Here is a 24,240-nt window from a genome sequence, read left to right on the forward strand (position 1 = left end):
AAGAAATAGAAATGTCCAAGATCAGGATGAGTGTGTTTCTTCATCAGGTTTGTAGAAATGTGTCTCTGCATCAGTGTCTCAGCAATGGATGCTCTGCAGTGAATGGGTGCCGTCAGAATGAGAGTCTGATAAAAACATCACAATAATACACACCACTCCAGTCCATCAGTTAACATCTGGAGAAGACAAAAGCTGAAACGCATAGAGAGACAACAGCAGATGCACTTTTTCACTGGAGGCAGAGTTATTATGGATTATTACACCAGAAGTGTGAGGTTAAAACACCTTAATGATGGTTGTGTATGGGTGCATTTTTAATTTCTGGGTGAACCATTCCTTTCAGCAAACACCCAGGATTCCCTAGCAACTCCCTAACAACCACACACAACTCTAGTGACCTCAAAAGACCACACAGCCCTGCTCCGGCAGCCTCCCACAATGCCCTTGTGTTTGCACAGGCAAACGCCGCTCTGTCTTCTACAGAAAATGTAGAAATGTGGTGAGATCTTGTGGTGTTTAATTCTGTCACACTGTAACATGTGAAATGAAGCACTTGTTCAGCAGCTCTGCCACTCAAAGAGAAGTCTGTTGTTTTCAAATTATTAGTGAAATAATAATAATTTTGTAAAATTTGTAGCAGCACTTTTTATCTGTGACTATATTCACGATATAGCATGACATCCTGAACCTTGCTGCTTAGTAACATTAGGCCACAGTTTGATTTGGAAATCTCTTAAATGTTGTGAGTGATTTAGCTCTCGAGCTCACATTGAAATATCCTTCTTGAGAAGAAAGTGTTTTCACGCCGGTCGTCACGGATCCCGCTGCTGATCTGTTGTCATAGTAACAGTCATGTTGGTCCTGGCTCGGTGTGAACACACACTCTCTCTGACATTTACACACACGCATGAGTGTTTGACCATAGATGAACGAGGGCGATTCCTCACTTTGAGACACTTTTGCCTACTTGAAAGTGTAGGAAATGACCCGCTTAAAGAGGTTTTCTTAGCGTGTTGACAGTGATGTGGCTGTGTCACACTGACTCTTTAACTATGCATTATTATATCTACCTCTACCCGTGCTAGTTATAATAATTGGACATGAATGTGAAGATTTTACTGGAACGTTTAAATGAATGTGTAAGTAAAAGTGTGTTTTCTAGGATCTGGACATTTTCATTTGTACACTATAAAAGGTTTTCTGAATGGTCCTGTGAGTGACAAACGTATTTGTGTGGACCATGAAAAATCTGTCAATTAATTTAAGGTTAGAATTAAATAGATGAATTAATGTAAGGCGTTATTATACAAAGTAATGTCAGAGGCGGTGCTTATTAGTACATTTAATTAAGACACACTATTTTAGAATAACTGAAACAAGGAACCTGTATTAAGTCACTTTAGATTTATGTTGTTGTTTGCAATCGCTCCACACAAACCCAGAATTAGACCTACTCACTGAAGAATTCGGAGTGAACTGTATTTTTAGGGTTATATATAAAACTAAAACTCAGTCCGTACAAATACACCTCACTGTGATCATGCCAATATATATAAACTCTTTATCTCCCCACATTGTTCATTTTAATGTTTGTGTATTTCACAGATCATGAAAAAAAAAATAATATATATATATATATATATGCGCGCGCGCACACACACACACGTTCACAGGCTAAATCTGTGTTTTTTTATTATCTGATGAGAAAAAGCACTGGGCTGTGTTTCTCAAAAGCATCATGAGATATGTTGATTGCAGCAGTAGACCTATGATCTACTTATGATGCTTTTGGGAAACACAGCCGTGGTCTTTTGACTGAAATCATGTGGACTGATTTCACACGTGACATTTGGGAGAAGCCAGGGGTAGTGCAGTAATAGTGACCTGTGTGTGTATCCTGGGGCGTTGTGTACTGAATCACTCCTGCTTCTCAAAGAGGTGTAGTCAGGACATACCAACACACACACACACACACACACACACACACACACCGATGGAGGTTATAAGGCAGCAGGCGCACAGATGGGCGGCACTGGTGCTATATCTCTCTTCATCTCACTGCTGACCCATTTCCCTCTGTACCCGTCGCACACACACACACACACACACACACACACACAGGCTTCAGTGCTGTTGGATGTTGCTGGGCATTATGGAGGTTAGGAGCTGCTCATTATCGAGTGGCGTATTGTGCATGGCGGCTTACAGTCGCTCGTCTCTGGAGAGTTAATAGTGTTCCTGCCTTTCCTCTTCCTCTCTGACCATCCTCATCCTGCGGTGTGTGTGGGGCTGATTCTGCTGCTGTGAAGCTGAGCGTTACGGGCTGTCATGACTTACTCATGTATTACAGCACTTAGATCATTCAAGGAATAATTCACCCCAAAATAAAAAATAAAAATAAAAAAATATGCTGAAAATGTGCTCATCCTCAGACCATCAGATTAGGATGAGTTTGTTTCTTCATCAGATTTGGAGAAATGTAGCATTGCATCACTTGCTCACATTATGTCCTCACCCTCAGGCCACAGCTTGTGTCTTCTCCAGATGTTAACTGATGGACTGCAGTGCTGTGGGTTATTGTGATGTTTTTATCAGCTGTTTGGACTCTCATTCTGACGGCACCCATTCACACTTATTATATAATAAACACTTATTATTTAATAAACAATGTCTTCAGAATCCACAGATGTTTCTGTGAAAAAAAAATAAAAATAAAAAAAATAAAAGCATTTAGTTGACAGCAACAACAGGTGTGTGTGTGTGCGTGTGTGTGCGTGCGTGTTTGTTTGTCGTCCAGGTAAACCCTAAGCTGCGTGACTAAATATCTCTACAATGATTGTAAAACCTGAAATGTTTGCTCTAATTGGGTTTTTTTGGTCCCCGTGAGGAAAATGATTTCTAAATCATACTAGATTAAGTTATATTTTTTTCTTTAATGTTTTGTGTTAGGGGTTTAGGTGTAAGGTTAGGGTAAGAGGATAGAAAATACAGTTTGTACAGTAGAAAAACCATTACGCCTATGGAGAGCGTAAACTGATAAAACACAAACCAAACGTGTGTGTATTAGAGAACAGTCGTTAACGGTCACAAGTCTTGTTACTGACTATCAAATCAACTTGTCAAATGACCACTGTCAGGCCTTTTTTATTTTATTTTACACACACTCACACACATTCACACTCACACACTCACACACACACTCACACACACACACACACACACACACACACACACTCACACACACTCACACACACACACACACACACACACACACACTCACACTCACACACACACTCACACTCACACACTCACTCACACACTCACACACTCACACACTCACACACTCACACACTCACACACTCACACACACACACACACACACACTGACACACACACTGACACACTGACACACACACACACACACACTCACACACACTCACACTCACACACTCACACTCACACACTCACACTCACTCACACACTCACACTCACACACTCACACACTCACACACTCACACACACACACACACACACACACACACACACACACACAAACACCTGACAGTATCTATTCAGCTCAGCTTCATGAGAAATCCAAGACTTTCTCCCAAGAGCCCCTCTGTCTGACCCAGAGATGCACTGTCCTGACCTTCATCGTGTGTGTGTGTGTGTCAGTGTGTTGTGTGTGTGTCAGTGTGTTGTGTGTGTGTCAGTGTGTGTGTCAGTGTGTGTGTCAGTGTGTGTGTGTGTGTGTGTGTGTGTGTGTTGAAGAACACAAAGTGTCAGTGAGTGCAGTGATTGATTAGATTTAGGAGTGTCTCTCAGTGCTCCACGAAACTTCTCCCATTTGACGTCAACAACAAAAGACTTTCTCCCAAGTCAAAACATAACTGCATTCACAATCATTTAAGATACATATGATTCCCAGTAAAACCGGATATTCAGTATGAAATAAGAAACGCCGTGTGGGACTTTTATCCATGAGGAGCAGATTGGTGAAAGAGTCTCTATGACAGATGGTGGAACAATAAGAGATTGATGTCGTCAGCTGAAACCAGGGTTTGTTTTTAATTTATTTGAAAGATATTGAATCCTTCTTTTTGTATTTGTAAAATCATGCACAATAACATGAGTGTGTAGAAAGTGAATAGGGTCAGATCTGCTTTGAAACAGTGTTATTACTTAAGGAAGCTCCAGATTGTTTGTGAAAGGCAGGTTTAGTCAGATTGAACTCATTTGTGTCTGTAGACTATAGCTGAGCGCACACACACGCACACACACACACAGACACACGCGCGCGCGCGCACACACAGACAGTTGCGTGTAAAGCGGGTTTGGCAGCTGGAGCTCAGCGCTGCTAACAACAGCAGGTGCAGTCAGTGCCAGCTCAGATTTTCTCACCTGTCACAGGTGTGTGTGCTTTACATATTCATGAGGTAACAGGGAGGAGGCTGAAGACACACACACACACACAGACAGACTGAGTCAGGTCTGAGGAGAGAAGCATATGATCTGCACCAGAGCGTAAAGTAAGTCTCATGTTTCAGTGAATATTCTCTCTTTCTGTGGTTTTAACATGTTGCTCTCAAGACTTTAGAAACGTAAACTTCTCTGTTTGAGTGTGTGTTCAGACACCGTTGAGATCTCAGTTTGGTCTCCACTTCATCTCGTAGTTCAGGAGAAGCGCTGATATGACATGGTTTTCTGTCTGTGTGAAGTGGGTATATGTGCTGAGGTGCTCACACGGATTGTACGATGAAGTGTTGTTCAGATTGAGGTTTTGTCCTGTGAGATGTTTGTTTTGTCTGTTGAAGCGGTCCGAGCGCTTCAGCTGCGGTGAGGAGCGGTCGCTAGGGTTTGGGATGTAATTGTGTCTGTATTGATCGTTCGGTCGATGGCTGCTGTCTCTCTGGTCCTGATGAAGGTCGAGTCGAGGAGTTCCTGGACTAGAAATAATGCGTAATATAGAATTACACAGATGAAATAATACAGATGAAGTGTGTAAAGAAGCAGAATGGTAATTAGACAGCGTGAAATGTCTCACATATGCTTTTACTTTTTGTGATTTTTATTTATTTATTTATTTATTTATTTTTTATTTAATTTAATTTTTTTTTTAAATTTTATTATTATTAAAAAGTGTTCTGGGTTCATTACAGTCTCCTCGGGCTATGACGTGCTGTTAGTTAACTGCAGAAAATAATTCTTGTTCCTTGTTCCTCATTTTGTACAAACGATCCCAAACTTACAGTAAAAATGGAAAAATGTTAAAATACACACCATTTTGAAAGTACAGCTACATGACTTTCAAAACACAATTAATGACATAATCTAACTCCTGATGAGCATTAAAGCTGGTAACTTCCTCATGATTTACACAAGGTTACCAGATAGCTATTGTTTACTAAAAATGCACAATAGAAGTGCATAAGTTTAGAAAAGTAGTAGTAATAAAACAAGCTGATAAGAATTTGGGTAATATGCAATATAACTGATGATAGAAACTAGGCTGCTGGTAGATTTCATCTGCCGATATGATAATCTCATGCTGGTCATCACATATGCCTTCACTGTTTTTTGTGTTTTCAGCAGATTTGTCTCCAGCAGTGCTGCAGTGCTCCTGTGGATCTGCAGAGCAGGCTCAGAAGAAGAAAACCCCGCCTCCTCCCAGGCCATGCCCCGCCCAGCCCACGCAGAGGCCACGCCCCACTCCCTCAGCCACGCCCAGAGCACAGAAACCCCACGGTATTAAACACTTCTTACTGTCATTCGAACCAACACTCTTCTGAAAATACAATGATTTTTTTTGTTTGTTTATTGTGCTAATGCTCCTGTTTTGGGGTTTCCAGCATGCATGTGTGTTTGTGATGATGTGAACTTGCATGGATATTTTGTGGTTTGCATATGGTGCAAAACAGACAGAGGAAGGAAGTGCGCACAGCTCAGACTATCTACTTCCTGAATTCAGCTTCTAAATTGCATCATTGAAGTTATATTTCATTCAGTCCTAATGCAACTCATTCAATATACACTTTACAAATTCATACTGATTTGACCCGGTTTATCCGCTCATGCACGTACACACTTCATCTTCTCGACTCTGTTGTGTGTGTGTGTGTGTGTATCTCTCCGTATAACCACAGCACTTTTCGCACGCTCATCTCAACTTCCTGTTCTCGGTTCAGGAAGCCGTCAGTTTCTCGGACAGCTCCCCATCTTTCTTGTACTCTTAGCTGGTTTTCTTTGCATGCGCGGGTGGATCGGGAGGATGAGTATGGAGGGAGAGTCTCTGGGGTGCGAGCGTAGGATGAGGAACGGGTCTGTTGTGATGGAGATGGAGCTGATCTGAGCGTCTTCTCTCTCTCTCTCTCTCTGTGTGTCTGTCAGTGCCCCCTAAGCCTGTGCGCCTGCTCGGTCTCGTCCCTCCAGCGCCCCGCCGGCCCCTGCCCAGTCCCCCACCGAGAGCCAGAGTCCCGTCTTCAGGGCCCGTCCACAGCTCCAGGTAAGATCTGAACCTTGCTCCGTACACACTGTGTGAGCTGAGACTCGGATTAGAGATGTAGCGGTATGAAAATTTCTTATCACGATTATAGTGACCAAAATGATCAGGGCTGTCAGTATTATCACGGTATTGTTAAAATGTGCTGGAAATGTTCAAAAAGTACTGACACACAGATCGTTTCACCAAGTTTTATATTTAAAATCAACAAACAACAAATAAAATGACTTTTTGTTTGTATAAACACTAAAACAATAAAATTACCAACGATGTCCGGATTTTAAATGAGAACAGTTTATCTAATAACATGCAGGAAATGTTCAAATAAAAGGTTTCATAAAATGGTAAACCTCACATTTCAGCCTTTAACTGAAAAGGGTTAAGTCGAAATGATAATTGATTAATAAATGGTTATATGTGTTTTATCTGCTCCATAAATAATTCTAGATAGCTTATCTGAATTGTTTAAATGTGTAGAATCCACATAAGCTTGTTTTTCATCAGCCGGTCAAAGTTTACAGCAGGGCACGCAGATCCGGTCAGTGTTTAGTCCAGACAGAAGCCGCACACAGACTGAATGTGAGTCTCTGACAGCAGGTGGCGCTGATGGAGCAGCAGAATTACAGCTGTTTACCTAAAAGAACACTACTTTATTAGATATTACAGGGAGCGAAGATGTATTATGTATTAAGTACATTCATATAATCATTTTTATAGCTCCCTTAGAACTCTTTTAAAACTGAAGAAGGCCAGAATATCATAGAGGCTTCAGACTCGAGCGTGTAGCAGCACTGTCAGACTACTGAGCATTTGAATTAAAAATGTTTTATGTTTGTTTGGTGGCACTTTACAGTAAGATTCTATTCGTTAGTTAACATTAACAATGAAAAATACTTCTAAAAGCGTGAATTAGTGTTAATTTTAACATTTACTAATACACTATTGAAATCAAAACTTGTATCTTTTAATGTTATTTAATGGACCTGAGCTAAAAAAAATAGATATATGGAAAAAGTGGTAGCATTTTATTTTAAGGTGTCCTTGTTACATGTACTTACTGTTATAATAACAATAAATTATGCATAATTGCATGCAGCTAACCCTAAGCCAAACCCTAACCATATAGTAAGTCCGTGTAGTTAGTTAATATTACTCAGTCCTTAAATGCATAATGACACTGTAACAAGGACACCTTAAAATAAAGTGTAAAATAAATAAATAAAAAGTTGTATGTTTGTTTGGTGGCACTTTACAGTAAGTTTCTGTTTGTTAACAGTACTTAACCATGTTAGTTAACATTTAAAATAACAATGAAAAATGCTTCTAAAAGCATTTATAATTTCAACATTTACTAATACATTATTGAAATCAAAAGTTGTATCTTTTAATGGTATTTAATGAACTAACAGAACATTTGTGAGTCATTGTTAGTTAACATTAGTTAATGCATTAAGTAACGCTAACTAATGGGACGTTAATTGTTCTTTATCTGTAAGATCCTGGCTTTATATCGTGGTCCAGCTGCATAAACACAGCCACTTTGTTAAGACTGTCTTAAGAACTAGTTTAACTAACTACGAGTTTTAAACTTGAACTCTAAACGGTTATGACTAATCTTGAAAAAAAAAAAAAATGGACGACTAACTGAAGCTTATGCAGTTGGTATTAAGACATTTTCGTTGATCTGTTCACAAGGATGATGTTAAATACAGGTGTAAATGGGTCTAAAACGTTTTGAGCTTGTCCATTTTTGACCCCTTTTGACCTTTTCCAGAGGTATTAAAAAACGCATTGACGCATTGTTTTTGTAGTCTTGATGATTTGTGGCTGTTTTGTGGCTGTTTGAATACGTTCGACCACATAAGACGCCGCTTGCCACCCACTGACCTCATACATCAGCATTATGGGATGTGTTTTAAGACAGCACACCAAAACAATCGATTCCTACTTCACTGTGTTGTGCCAAAAACACAGATTATCACTGATTGTCATTGAAATTTTATTAGTATCCTTTCCATTCGCTTGCTTTCCCACTCACTCACTATCAGCGAAATGGCTTTGTTCACTGGTTGTGCTCGTTCACGTCTCTCATGATGAGTGTGATGAAACAGGAGGGAAGCGTCTCAACAAAACCAGATGGAGTTAACATGCATGTTAGGGTTAGGTGCGAACTGCTCGACTGTCACTGAAAACACATCTCCCCAGTTTCACAAGCAAGCTTTAAAGCTAGTCCCAGACTAAAATGCATGTTTTAACAATCTCGACTAAAAATAGCTTTCACCGACATCTTAAATACCATTGTTTTGTCTCGAGATGCAGTCCAGTAATGTTTATTTCTAAGGCATCTTTATGAAAGCTGCACTGAAAAAAATGATTCATTGAATTTGCTAAATGTTTTTAAGGTAAATGGTTGCAATCAATTTATTTGAGCTACATTTAAATAAACAAATTTAGTTTTTTTTTTATTTAAACGTAGCTAAAATAAATCGTTTGCAACCATTTAGCTTAAAAACATTTAGTATCATTTTTTTCAGTGTGCTTAAATATCCTAATTTAACTAATGCCTACACTCTTAAAAATAAAGGTGCTTCACGATGCCATAGAAGAACCTTTTTGTCTAAATGGTTCCATAAAGAGCTTTTAACTTCTGAAGAACTTCAGATTATAAAAAGGTAAGAAAGAGATGGTTCTTTGTGGAACCAAAAATGCCATCGCTGTGAACCTTTTAAGCACCTTTATTTATAAGAGTGTAGTCCTGACTTAAACTAAGCTCTGTCTGTGAAACCAGGCTCCAGGTGCAAACAGGGCCACTTATTTCCCACATTTGATAAGATGCCAAACTGCTTTTGCATTTTTGGACCATTATTGCGCCTTTATCTTGTAAGGTTTCCGATTCTGGGCCTCCAGCGGAGGAGCGACCTCCATTGGGGAGCCAACATGGATCCTCCAGCTTCTGGAGAGCCGGACGCCAGCGATCGTCCTCAGCCCAGCGAGACACCAGCGGCAGATGATGCACTTTCATTTAAAGCATGTGAAATCTCTGAGCTTTTGAGATTGTCCAGTTTAAACCCCTTCCAGACGGACTCTGCCAATGACTCTGAGATTACAGAGGAACTTCAGAAAGAGCGTCAGAAACACTGCAGCAGTGGTTTGGAGAGTAATCGCAGCGACTCGGACAGCGATCGTCACGAGGGGAGCAGCAAGCACGCAGACGGCGAGGAGGAAAGGTCACAGGGTCACGAGGGGACGGAGGCCAGCGGAAAGATCCCCAACCGGGACAGCGGCATCGACAGTCCGTCCTGCGGAGCGGAGACAGAGGGCTTCCCCAGCGAGGACCGCATCGAGGAGGAGGACCGGAGCGCCGGCCTGGCCACAGAGACCCCCGGCGGAGACAAGCGGGACTCCACGCAGGACGAGGACAGCGACCTGGACGAGGGCAGCGGCGAGGACCCCGAGAGCCTGGAGATCAAGGTGAGAGCGCAGACCTGTGTAAATGACATCACTCCCGAGTTTACCCTTTTGTAACGATGGGAATGAAATTACAAGACTAACCGCTGTGCAGGTGTTCAGCTACACTGAATGGTTTTGATAGTATTTCATTGTTTACATTTGGAATATATTTCAATATGGCATTGCTGTAGAAATGCTTTCAACAGTTTATTTTAAGTATGTAACGGCACAAATGGAAGACGACGTTTTTGTAAATTTGAGATGTGCACGTAAAGCTACTGGGTTAAAGTGAAGGTTAGAGCTCTTCACAGTGTTTCTCAGTACTTGGGTCACTCTTTCAGTGAGCACAACAGCGTCTGTGTGGCTGAACTGTGGATCGTTTATCATTGCTTTGACACAAAATACATTCAGTGACATCTTTCAAATCACATGAATTCATTTCTCTCTCAGAAACACAAAAAACATCAGAACTCAGTGGACCTACAGGCCGATTTGTGCCTTTACATACTTAAAATAAACTGTTGAAAGCCTAAACATAATACAAGTTATTATGATGTTAGTCTTGTAATTTCATTCCCATCGTTACAAAAGGGTAAACTCAGGAGTAATGTCATGTAAACACGGAGTGTGTAACATTTACTGCAGTGGATTCTGAACACTCGATTTAAAGAAATTTTACAAAGAAAGAAGACACTGTATGCTGCTTCCTGTCGCTGTTGCCTTTGTTTTACGTGTGTGTGTGTGTGTGTGTGTGTTGGGTGAAAACCTCTGCTAGCGTTATGAAGAATGACTCGATTTGAGACTGTATGAAGAGTTTTGGTAGTTTTAGTGCATTTTCAGTGTGAAATTAACTGCGATGTGAAATGAGAACTGTGTGAAGAGTTTTGAAAAAGTGACCCAAGTATTGAGAAATCTGTCCTAACAATTGTAAAAAAAAAACTCAAATCAAAAGCCATCTTCTTTGATCATTTTTTCCTCTTAAATTGTTGCAATGCATTCTGGGTTTGCCTTCACTTGTGAAGTGGACTTGCAGATGTGATGTCTAGCTAGGTTTCTCTGAAGCACAGATGAAGATGTCTCATGCTCTCATGCATCAGTTATGTGTCACAGACCGGAGGAAGTGAACACTTTAAGTAGCAGGCGCTGCATTTGTGTTGTGTGGGGGTTGCACTCTGTGAACATGTTGTTTTGCCACTCTCTGTGTGTGTGTGTGTGTGTGTGTGTGTGTGTGTGTGTGTTTGTGTGTTGGTCTCATTGACCAGAGACGATGGAAACCGCTGGTTATTCAGTTCGTGTATGTGTCTATTCATATGAGCACGTTTGACATTTACACACATCACACTATTTTATTTTTATTTTTCCAGTAAAAACTAGAATGCATCAGTTCTTAGAACATGACCGTAGGTGCATTCTAGGGCTTTAACCAAATCTTCATTTGCCGACGTTATTCTCTCCATCCTGGTTTAGTTTCCAGCTGTAGTGTCGTTTGTTAAATGAGCTGAAGCAGCGTAACTCTTGACAATTTTGCCACAGTTTCATTTCATTATGTTCAATTACATAAAATTGTAAAATGTAAGTTAACTAAATCATTTTGCGTTGGACTACATGAATGGTTTTTATTGACATGGGCCGTGGATCTCTGGTTCTCTAGGGGAACTCTATTAGGGGAGCACATGTCGACATGAAGTGTTGTTTTATGTGGGTTTCAGTAAAGATAAAGCCTCGTAAATGTTTAATGTTTAGTTATGTTGAAGATTAGGAAGTTTTCTGGGTACCGTTGTGCGGATGTGTGCTGTGAAACGAGTCTCAGTTTACTAGATCCTCTCATATGCTAAATATATGAAGAAGAAGAAGTATTCTCGTAGCTTTGTAATATTACGGTTGAAGCACTGATGTCACGTGGACTATTTTAACGATGTCTTTGCTATGTTTCTGTGTGTTGATCGTGTGAGGATCCTTGCTGTCTATGAAGCGTCAGAGAGCGCTCGGATTTCATCAGAAATATCTTCATTTGTGTTCTGAAGATGAGCGAAGGTCTTACGTGTTTTTAACATCATGAGGGCGAGTAATTAATGACAGAATTCGTTTTTGGGTGAAAATGACAGAATTACAGCTGTTTCCCGTAACCTCCGTGACAAAGCAGTAATCGCAGTAATCGAATACGGTTATAATGAAAATTTAAATATGAAATGGTAATACTAACCATGGGGAATTTTTTCATGATTTATCATCAAACTGATAATCGTTACATCCCTAAAATTATGCATAATTACATGCAACTAACCCTAAACCAAACCCTAATCCTAACCCTAACCATATAGTAAGTACATGTAGTTAATTAATATCACTCAGTCCTTAAATGTATAATTGCACTGTAACAAGGACACCTTAAAATAAAGTGTAACTGTGTCAATTTGTTATGAATTGCATGGAAACCAGTGGGCGTCCTTCCTTAAGTTTTCCTTGATTTGATGAAGTTGATTGATGTCTGTGAGCGTGCGGCTTCTCATCAGCTGAGGTGCGGCTCTGTTTATCACCTGCACTCGCTCCACAGGTTCCTCTGCTTCCCAAACTACTGCTGCTTCAGGATCCACACACACACACACACACATCATGCAGACGAGTCGCTTCAGCTCTGGGCCCGTATTCACAAAACAAGTTCTCCTAAATAGCAGTAAAAGTTTTTAGCTAAGAGTTTTCTCTTAAAACCTGTTCACAAAGCTGCTGAGACAAACCTTTCCTAAGGAACAGAGAGAAGTCTTAAGCTCAGGGTAAATAAGGGCGGGGTTTACCTCGTTGCTATGGATGATGTCAGAGTGCTTATTAACTATGCACACAGTGATTGGCTGATAGTCTCTGTCAGATTTATTCATAGAAATATTGTAGAGCGCAATATTATGATGTCGCATTCAAATAAAGGTTTAAAAATAAAAATGTTGCCACATTCAATTAAAGATTTTGAAATTGCAGGCTTGTGTCACTAATTAAACAAGTATCTGTTCAGCTAATAGTCAGCCTCTTACATGTGTGCTTCTCATATTTAATAAACAGCCTTTTAATTAACAGAGTAGAATCATGGCTGATAGAAAGGCACGCTTTGCAGATGTGAGGAAACCAAGCTGGACAAAAGAACAGCTGTTAGTTCTTTCCCAGCTGGTTAATAAAAACAAGGATATAATTAAAAGAAATGTTAGTTGGAATAACCTCCAAAACCAAAGGTAATACCTTTTTTAAAAGCTCATTATAGTCAAATGTTTTTAAAGTGTTTGTGTTCTGAGGCAGATTGCCGGCAACAGCTCTTTCAGGATAGTTTGTGATTTGTTCTCAGTGACTCTTTCACAGATTTAGGAGCTAATTTTAGCGCTGAAACACCATTATTTGTAAGATTTTCTCCTAAATCGGTGAGTTATGAGCTACTTTTATCCTGAAGATGTTTTGTGAGCTCGGGCCCAGACCTGCAGAGCGTACAGGTGCGAGTCAGCTGGTGGACAGAGGTTAGTCAGGGCCGAGAGACACCGCGGGAGTGTTTTTGTGCCGGTAAGGTGTGACAGGAACCGCGCAGCAGGAGTCGCCCATAATAAGAGCACACGCTTTCACCAAACACACGCCCTGATACCACAGGACACGCCACAAACAGCCGCTCTGGATTCCTCACGCTTTGTGTTCAGATCCACACACGGCTCTGGTCTTTCCTGTGTTTCCTGGTGTGAGCAGCACATCTGCTGTAGGAAAGGTGTGTGTGTGTGATGTGTTTTTAATAGCATGCTGTCACACAGGATGTGGGATGAGCTGCTGTTGTGTGTGCGTGTGCGCATCTATCATGGCTGCCTGTCATTAACACAAGCTAGATTAACTGAGGCCAAGAACACGATGTGAAACTAATTGACCTAATTTTCCTCATTTTTGCACGGTTGAACTCTGAGTTGGTCTGACAGAACATATGCTTGAATATCACAGGAACAGTTCATCACACAATCAAAAGACCATTTCAGGTGGTTTTCTCACTGATAATTCTCATTATTCGGTAGACATTTTTATATAATGCAGTGGGTTTTGTTTTTAATAAAAGCCTGAATTAAAGGCAGCACTATTTTACTGTACACTCTTAAAAATAAAGGTGCTTAAAAGGTTCTTCACAGCGATGGCACAGAAGAAGCATTCAGTCAAAGAACATCTCTTTCTTAGCTTTTCATCTGAAGAACCTTCTTTCACCACAAAGAAAGGTTCTTCAGATGTTGAAGGTTCTTTATGGAACCATTCAGACAAAAAAGGTTCTTCTATGGCATCGTGAAGCACCTTTATTTTTAAGAGTGTATGTTCTTAAATCACAGTATGAGAAAAAGAATGACGACTTATAATAATAGGCTTCATTTTATTCATGCGCAGTACATTTTTTCTCTTTGTTTTGGAAGTGAACTATGACCTGGACAGATTAGAATCAGCCATATACCATAAAAATGTCAAACACACTGTCTGTAAATCACAGTTTCATCAATCCGTCAATGTGAAATAGATGAATTTACATATGTAGATTTATATAGATGACCACACATCCATTTCAGCTAAATATTATCATTTATAATGTTTTTAACTACTCATAAAGCACTTTTTAACGAATCACCAGCAGTCCTTTGATTAAAACAATGATTTAAATCAGTTTACAGCTCAAATAAAACAAAAACACATGCTTCTCATTTCTGCGTGGTATATGTGCTCCATAGACTTCCATTGTCTCTGTATTACTGTAGACACGTATTTGGTTTGTTTTCTCAATATGAGAAGTATTTCTGTGTTAATCAGCAGTGTTTGATGAAGCGGTGTTGTTCTGCTAGAGGCTTTAGTGACGATGTAAAGATGTTCACGTCCGTCAGGCGTGCTGTGTGTCAGTGATGAAGACAGTAGACGGTGTTGTGTTGTGTTGTGTTGTCAGGCGTATCTGCATGGTGTGTGTCCTCCCATTTCCTCTGTGTGTGTGTGTGTGTGTGTGTGTGTGTGTGTGCGCTGACACAGCAGAAACATTTTAATAAAGACATACTGTCACATTTGCCCACTCATGGACAGTGTTAGGCACTAACTAGTTACTAGTAACCATATCACTTTTTGCAGTAACTAGTAGTGTAACTAATTACTAACAAGATTTCAGTAATAATATTACAGTTACTATCCATAAAACAGCTAGTTACAAGTCATGCTGATTTGAAGTCCAACAATCCAATAATTCCTAGATTTATTTTCATAATTTACACAACTTGCACAGAGACATGAAGTCACCAGAGCAGCAGGCATATGGAATATGAAAAAGCTTACATTCATCGGATGGAAATATTGCCATTGTTACATTTTGTTGATCTGAACACTGTTACACATCAGCGTCCAGATCATCTTTTCTCCTGATGAAGTGAGGCATTATTTACACGGCTTGTCCTCCACATTCCTCTCATCCTTATGTGATTTGTTTTGATAAAATACATCATGGAATATAATCGTATATAACAGAGACATTATAGCTGCTATTAGCTTCCAGCTGCACGTGACAATTAATGAGATTAATGCAACACTTTTACTTGCTTAATCACTATTGAGTGTTTGTAATCACTTCTGACTTCGGTCAGATGATGAGGCAGAAATATATTGTTAGTAACATTTTAGAGGAATTTTATGGGGAAGATATGCAGCTTATGTGGGGCGTGAAAGACGAGTCATTTTGCCAGAAAGTAATACATTTACATTTAGTCATTCAGCAGACGCTTTTATCCAAAGTGACTTACACATGAGGACAATAGGAGCAATCAAAATCAGCAAAAGAGCATAAGTTAAATAATAAGTAAAGTAGTAATATTACTTTTGAAAGGAGTAACTCGTAATGAGTAATATTTGAAGTGTTTTGACTAACGAGCCCAGCGCTGCTGTACGTGTCCTCTCCTGTTAGTCACGGTGTAAGTGTGTAAGTGGTTAAACACTGATGCGTCTGTCATTTGAAGGAAGTTGCAGTTTGTTACCAGGCGTGTGGCATTTGTAAACATGGGTTTTTGTCTTTTTTTAGTTTGAATGAAACCGATGTGCCTTCCTGTCTTGCTCTCTCTGTCTCTCAGTCGCAGAAGCTGTTGAACATCGCTAAAGAGTTGCTGCAGACGGAAGAAGCGTATGTCAAAAGACTCAACCTGCTGGACCAGGTAACACACACACACACACACACACACACAGATCACTAGTCCTCCGGTTCCCCTTTCATCTGCGTTCAGAGTTTCTGGTTATTCTCATTGAAATGAGGTGTTTTGTGTTCACACAGCTTCCTGTTTCTGACACTTCCTCTTAGTTTATTTCCTCTACAATCAATGATTTTTGATTCCTTGGGGCAGAATGTCATCTAGGCCGTGTGTAAACCCACAACAAGCTTTCAGACCACACTGTCATGTGTCTCCGTAAAACCTTGCGTTTGAGAATCATTAAACACGCTTTTTCTTGTGCTCAAGCTTTTCATTTGACTCCATTTGAGCTGTAAATGAAAGCGGTGACTGATGCAGCAAGGCCAACGTCCTTCTCATCTAAACAAGGCCTAATGAGGCAATTATTTACTTTTATTTAATTATTTAGATTATTATATAAAATATAGAAGAAATCACCTGTAAACAATCCTTCTTCCAGCTAAATGACAAGTACAATAGCCGGTTGTTATTGCAAAATATCAGGATGTTGATGTGAAACGGACGGGTTTGTATCACGTTATACCCCTTATTACATGGCTACTCACTACATAAGTCAGTAATTGGACACAAAATATTGATTTGAGTGGAAATTTATTAGCTCATTAAATGCAAAGAAAAACATTCCTAACAAACAGCTTTGAGCCCAGAAGTTTAAACTATATGAGCATTTAAGGGAAAATGTACAGTCATGCCACTTATTATTATTATTATTATTATTATTATTAATCACATAAACGTGATTGATTTCCATGAATGACTTATGTTATTTATTTCAGAAGAAAGCATTTCAAAATCTTACCTATTTATTATGTGTTAATCCATTTCAGTGAACGATTGTTCTAGCAGGCAAACATTACCACAGACCTGCTATTAATACTGAAGCCGTCTGGTTTCATTTTACAGTAAATGCAGTCGAAAACTGAGGTGCATTTGTAAGAAACGAGAGGGCGCAAAAAGTGCTCATGAAAGGAACAAAGGGTTCTCCAGTGCTGTCCCAGATGGGTTTGAGTCTGAGAAAGTGTTCAGCTCCATAGGTCCATATAGTGCCAGTGAATGGTGACCAAAACCTCGAAGCTTTTCTGAAGCGTTTGAATTAGACCAAAATGTTACTAAAGTTTAAACAAGTTTCGTAATCTGATTGTCTCTATCCTGAGCTATAGATTGCTGACAGTAACCCCTGTATCGTGTGTGTGTGTGTGTGTGTGTGTGTGTGTCCAGGTGTTTTGTGCTCGTCTGACGGAGGCTAACATCCCTGCTGAGGTCATCACAGGAATCTTCTCCAACATCTCCAGCATCTACCTCTTTCACCACCAGTTCCTGCTGCCTGAACTACAGACACGCATCACACAGGAGTGGTGAGCGCACACACACACACACACTTGCACACACACACGTTCGTTTTTGTGAAAAGTGGGGACTCTCCATAGGTGTAATGGTTGTTATACTGTACTTACTGTATGTGCTATTGTCCTACACCAACCCTACACCTAAACCTACCCCTTACAGGAGACTGCATTTCAACTTTCCCCAAAAAAACCTCATTCTGAGTGATTTATAAGCGTTTTGAAAAGTGGGGACATGGGTCAATGTCCTGAGATGTCACCTTCTCCTTGTAATACCTGCCATCTATGTCCTGACTTTTCACAAAAACGCACACGCACACACACACACACACACACACACACACACACACACACAGACACACACACACACAGTATCAGTATGTGGTAGTTGATGCTGTCTGGCTGTGAGTTGTTAGTGGATCGTGTTTATAGTGGATGTAAATGATGGTTCCTCTGCCTGGACACCTGTGTGAACGTCTCATATCCACTAAAACCACCAAACAACAGCGGTTTCAAACACACTGCAAATAAAGTTAGTTCTGAGAGAAGCATGTTTTCTGATGCAGTCAGTTACATACAGGCATTTATACGCATGAGATAAGTGTGCTTTCTGAGGCCTGTGTGTGTGTGTGCGAGTGCAGTGTGTGTGTGTGCAAGTGCGTGTGTGTGCGAGTGTGCATGCATGTGTGTGTGCATGTGCGAGTGTGAGTGTGCGTCCGTGCGAGTGTGTGTGTGTGTGTGTGTGCGAGTGCGAGTGTGTGTGTGTGTGTGCGTGTGTGTGTGTGCGTGCGTGTGAGTGTGTGAATGTTTGAGTGTCATTTGGTAACAACATATGCATAGAAACAAATAGAAGTAATATTTTATGAAAACATGATTATTGTTCAGGCAAAAAAATTAATGTAAAATAGTCATTAAAGGACAACTTCCCATATTTTGGACACAGAGGTAACACGGGTGTTTTTTAATGAAAAAATAATGAAATGTTTTATTTTAATGAATGAATTGATTAAAGAAGTTTCTTCTGATCACCAAGGCTGCATTTATTTGATCAAATTTTACAATCCTTTGTAAAAGTTACAGTTTGAGCAAAGATAGATTTTATTTCATGTGTAAGTAAAACAGACATTAAAACTGAAATGAGAGATGACACCAGCACAGTTTCCTGGGACAAGCGCTCTGTTATAGAGTGCAGCGTTTGACAGCAGAATCATGTGACTGGTGAATATAGACAGGTTTCAGATGGCTGATGAATGTGTGTGTGTGTGTGTGTGTGTGACAGGAGCTGTAATCCACGTATAGGGGACATCCTGCAGAAGCTGGCCCCATTCCTGAAGATGTACGGCGAGTATGTGAAGAACTTTGATCGTGCCATGGAGCTGGTGAGCACCTGGACGCAGCGCTCCGCTCAGTTCAAGAGTGTGGTCCAGAACATCCAGGTCAGAGACATCATGTGATGTGTGTGATGTCCAGCATTGGGGAACGCATTTCAAGTAATGCGAGTTACGTAATCAGATTACTTTTTCTAAGTAACTAGTAAAGTAATGCATTACTTTTTAATTTAGAAGGAAATATCGGAGTTACTTTTTTCAAATAAGTAACGCCAGTTTCTCATGTATTGACTGACAGCTCTGGTGTTGCCATGTTGAGAGAAATCAGGAGTAAGTGCAGAGCGTTGTGTGTGAACATGATCCTACTGTAGTTCTAGACTAAATATGAACATTATTTACTCATCTTACTGCACAAAAACAGTGTTCCTCAAAATGAACAAAAACAGTCAAATGCAAACTCAGAATATTATACAAACTGGAAATAGTTAAATGTGTTAAATAAGACAAATATTCTGTATTTAATCCCATTTTATTAACCGATGTCTTTGCTGCTGACCTTCGATGATCCAATTCAACCAAACTATAAGCAAAAATGACACATTTGTTTCATTTTAGTTATTGCTGAATAGTGTTGAACTGCCCAGATTTAAAAAGCAACTCAAAAGTAACGTAATACATTACTTTCCATTTAAAAGTAACTAAGTAACTTAATTAGTTACTTTTTTTTAGGGAGTAAGGAAATATTGTAATGCATTACTTTTAAAAGTAATTATTCCCAACGCTGGCCGTGTGTGTGTGTGTGTGTGTGTGTGTATACGTGTACTGATGTGTGTGTGTGTGTGTGTGTGTGTGTGTGTGTGTGTGTGTGTGTGTGTGTGTGTATACGTGTACTGATGTGTGTGTGTGTGTACGTGTACTGATGTGTGTGTGTGTGTGTGTACTGATGTGTGTGTGTGTGTGTACTGTGTGTGTGTGTGTGTGTGTGTGTATACGTGTACTGATGTGTGTGTGTGTGTACTGTGTGTGTGTACTGTGTGTGTGTGTGTGTGTGTGTGTGTGTGTGTGTGTGTGTGTGTGTGTATATCGTGTACTGATGTGTGTGTGTGTGTGTGTGTGTGTGTGTGTGTGTGTGTGTGTGTGTGTGTACGTGTACTGATGTGTGTGTGTGTGTATGTACTGATGTGTGTGTGTGTGTGTGTGTGTGTACTGATGTGTGTGTGTGTGTATATACGTGTACTGATGTGTGTGTGTGTGTGTGTGTGTGTGTGTGTGTATACGTGTACTGGTGTGTGTGTGTGTGTGTGTGTGTGTGTATACGTGTACTGTGTGTGTGTACGTGTACTGATGTGTGTGTGTGTGTGTGTGTGTGTGTGTGTGTGTGTGTGTGTGTGTGTGTGTACGTGTGTGTGTGTGTATACGTGTGTGTGTGTGTGTGTGTGTGTGTGTGTGTGTATACGTACGTGTACTGTGTGTGTGTGTGTATACGTGTACTGTGTGTGTGTGTGTGTGTTGTGTGTGTGTGTACATGTACTGATGTGTGTGTGTATACGTGTACTGGTGTGTGTGTGTGTACGTACTGATGTGTGTGTGTGTGTGTATACGTGTATATGTGTGTGTGTGTACGTGTACTGATGTCTGTGTGTGTGTGTGTGTGTGTGTGTGTGTGTGTACTGGTGTGTGTGTGTGTGTGTACATGTACTGATGTGTGTGTGTGTGTGTGTGTGTGTGTGTGTGTGTGTGTACGTGTACTGTGTGTGTGTGTGTGTGTACGTGTACTGATGTGTGTGTGTGTGTGTGTGTGTGTGTGTGTGTACATGTACTGATGTGTGTGTGTACGTGTATACGTGTATATGTGTATATATGTGTGTGTACATGTACTGATGTGTGTGTGTGTGTGTGTGTGTGTGTGTGTACATGTACTGATGTGTGTGTGTGGGGGTGTGGGTGTGGGTGTGTACGTGTATACGTGTATATGTGTATACGTGTATATGTGTATATATGTGTGTGTGTGTGTGTACATGTACTGATGTGTGTATGGGTGTGGGTGTGTGCAGAAGCAGGAGGTGTGTGGGAACCTGACGCTGCAGCATCACATGCTGGAGCCGGTGCAGAGAATCCCGCGCTATGAGCTCTTACTGAAGGACTATCTGAAGAAGCTGTCCGCCGGAGCTGCAGACCGCAGAGACGCCCAGAGTGAGCTCACAACACACACTCACTTACATTTACATTTAATCTACTTGTGCATTAATACACGCCATTCCATGCCGTATGATACACTCATTTATTTTTGGTCACAACACGGTGGAAAATCCTGATGATAATAATAAGAGCTAATACTAATAATATAAATATAGGTCCATTTTTATTGCTCTGATTGTTTATTATATTTAGATTTATTAATATAAATTATTATATAAATAATATCACAAATTATATTTCTCCTGGACAGCAAAGTAGTGTGAGTCTATTATTGATTTATTAAGGGATTAAATAAATGAAAATAATTTAAATATTATTTAATACATAATGGGAGTGTTGCAATTAATAAATAAAAGGACGATAAAATGTAAAAATAAATAAGAGTGTGATGTGGTAATTTATTAATGTAAAATGAAAAGGAACATGAAATGCAATGTAAAATAAGCCTTAAAATGAAAAACCTTATAAAATGCACATTAAAAATAAATTGTGACAAAATAAATATATAATTAAATACATAATGAAATGTTCCAATCAATAAAGACAATCATAATGAACAGTGAGTACAAATAAATAATTTGGAGAAATGTATTTATTTATGTAAAATGAAAAACACCACCTGAAATACAACACGATATACTGTACGCCCTGAAATAAAGAACAACGTGAAATATACTCTACCGTTCAATAGTTTGGGGACTGTGTGACTTTTTTTTTTTAGTGAAAGAAGTCTCTTTTTCTCACCAAGACTGCATTTATTTGATCAAAAATACAGTAAAAACTGTCAAATATTATTTTCTATGTCAATATGTTAAACTGTAATTTATTTCTGTGATGCGCAGCTGTATTTTCAGCATCATTACTCCAGTCTTCAGCGTCACATGATCTTCAGAAATCATTATAATATACTGATTTCCTTCTTGAGAAACATTTCTGATTATTATGAATGTTGAAAACAGTTGTGCTGCACAATATTTTTGTGGAAATCGTGGTGCATTTTATTTTTCAGGATTCACAGATAAACAGAAAGTTCAAAAGAACAGATTTAATTGAAATAGAAATCATGTGCAACATCATAAATGTCTTTACTGGCACTTTTGATCAAGTTAATGCATCATTGATGAATAAAAGTATTACTGACCCCAGACTTTAGCTCAGTAGTGTAGCAGAAGAAAACACCGTCCTGATGAGTGTTTGAGGCTCGTTATCTGAAGTGAAGGTGCAGTAATGATGGGCTCAAGCTCTGCTGTGTTCGCTGGGCTCGTCCGCTGGTCTCCATGCCTGTCATCTTTATAAAACGCACCGCCACATGCTGCTGGCTGAGTCTGGACATGTGCAGGCAGATGCTCTATTTCTGACGCGTCCGCTGTGGACTGAGTGTTGTTTAATGGCGTTATCACACGGCATTTCACATCGCTTTTTAGTTAACACAAAAAATGAATATGTTCCACTTACAATTTATTTATATGTGACCCTGGAGCACAAAACTGGTCAATGTTTTGAAATTGAGATTTAGGAAATTTACAAAATATCTTCATGGAACATGATCTTAATATCCTAATGATTTTTGGCATAAAAGAAAAATGGATAATTTTGACCCATACAATGTATTGTTGGCTATTGCTACAAATATACCTGAGCTGCTTATGACTGCTTCTGTGCTGCAGGGACAGTATATGCTTACATTTTATAAATCTATTGATTGCAACATCCTCTGATATTTAATAATTACATTATATATTTATTGAATTTAGCCTGTTATTCCTACTATATTTGTGTCTGTTGGGAGTTTTGAGAGAAGCATGTGTTGTTTAGTGATGGTGTGTTTAACTGGTTGTTTATTGTGTGTGTGTGTGTGTGTGTGTGTCAGATGCTCTGGAGCTGATCTCCACCGCAGCAAACCACTCCAACGCTGCCATCAGGAAAATGGTTAGAGTCGTATTCATCTGTTCCTCTTCTCTTCCGTCTGTGTCAGACAGGATATGCTGTTTCCATTTCCTGTCTGTGCGAGCGAAAAGGCAGTCCTGGGTGAAAGCGCTCTATATCACTCTCACTTCTCTAGCTGCCTCTTTCTAATGCTGTCATGCAGATCACAGTTCTTCTTTTCATCGAATGAGTTGCGAACCATTATAAACCCTGTGTGTGTGTGTGTGTGTGTGTGTGTGTGCGCAGGAGAAGATGCACAAGCTGTTGGAGGTGTATGAGAAGTTGGGCGGAGAGGAGGACATCGTTAATCCAGCTAATGAGTTCATTAAAGAAGGCCACTTAAAGAAGATGTCTGCTAAGAACGGCACGGCACAGGACCGATACCTCTATCTGGTAGTTTATCTGTATTTCAAGTGTTCTTGCAGCAAGGGTTATCATGGCTTGTGATTTGAAAATGAAATTCTCATTGTTTTGAACACTAAAAGAGATGTTTAGCAGAATGTTGATGCTCTTTTCCTCATACGATACAATCAACAACAAACAAAGTTCACTACAGAATGTGTTCTTGATAGCAAATGGGCTGTAGAATGGAAAACGTTCTAGCTGAACTTCTTTTAACTTGAGCGCCACATTTTTAAAATGTTTAATGCGTGAGACGCTGCAAAAGATGCGAGAGCAGCAGTCAAGTCCATTAAAATACATTACTTTACACATTTTAGGTAATATAATCAGACTACTTTTAGATTACTTTTGTCTCGTTTTTCACATTGATTTAAATAGGATAATATTCCTAATCTACCATATCGATACAAAAATGCAAAGAAACAAACTATTTTCCATTCGTTGTTATTGACAACATGAAGTGCATTAAATTATGTAACGTCAAGGTTTCATAAGTGCACTGAGTGCATGTGAGTTTAATGAAAAGCAAATAATTAATTAAATCATAAAAATATAAAATGAAAATAAATCATATTAAAATAACCAATCATAATAAAAAATGAAATATTTTATGTTTATCTTCATGTCATGTGACCATTGACCAACGTCAGAGAACCGTGAACATGCAAATGTGATGCTTCATTATTAAAATATTTATTTTAAAATCTTAGGGGTAAATATGTTATATATATATTCCCCAAATTGCATTACATGTAAATAAGAAATAACACAAATTTTTAAAGATGAAAAAGAGGAATGAGCAGGAATCAGTAAATGATGTATAATGTATTGCTATTGAGTGGATAATATGTAATCAACAAAAAGTAACTCTAGTCTGATTACAAGTA

The 24,240-nt window shown here is 39.5% G+C and overlaps 1 protein-coding gene across 1 annotated transcript in view; it reads left to right on the forward strand.

Moving 5' to 3' along the window:
- Window positions 1-24,240, forward strand: part of fgd (faciogenital dysplasia) — a 50,159-nt gene that overhangs the window by 23,273 nt on the left and 2,646 nt on the right. Inside the window, exons 2-10 of the mRNA XM_058785332.1 lie at window positions 5,593-5,745; window positions 6,388-6,502; window positions 9,385-9,970; window positions 16,042-16,122; window positions 17,374-17,510; window positions 18,778-18,934; window positions 20,881-21,019; window positions 22,896-22,954; window positions 23,198-23,344. Of these exons, the coding sequence (XP_058641315.1) occupies window positions 5,593-5,745; window positions 6,388-6,502; window positions 9,385-9,970; window positions 16,042-16,122; window positions 17,374-17,510; window positions 18,778-18,934; window positions 20,881-21,019; window positions 22,896-22,954; window positions 23,198-23,344 (1,574 nt within the window). The remainder of the gene's footprint in view (window positions 1-5,592; window positions 5,746-6,387; window positions 6,503-9,384; window positions 9,971-16,041; window positions 16,123-17,373; window positions 17,511-18,777; window positions 18,935-20,880; window positions 21,020-22,895; window positions 22,955-23,197; window positions 23,345-24,240) is intronic.

This window comes from Onychostoma macrolepis, chromosome 08, assembly GCF_012432095.1.
Source record: "Onychostoma macrolepis isolate SWU-2019 chromosome 08, ASM1243209v1, whole genome shotgun sequence".
NCBI classification, from domain to species: domain Eukaryota; kingdom Metazoa; phylum Chordata; class Actinopteri; order Cypriniformes; family Cyprinidae; genus Onychostoma; species Onychostoma macrolepis.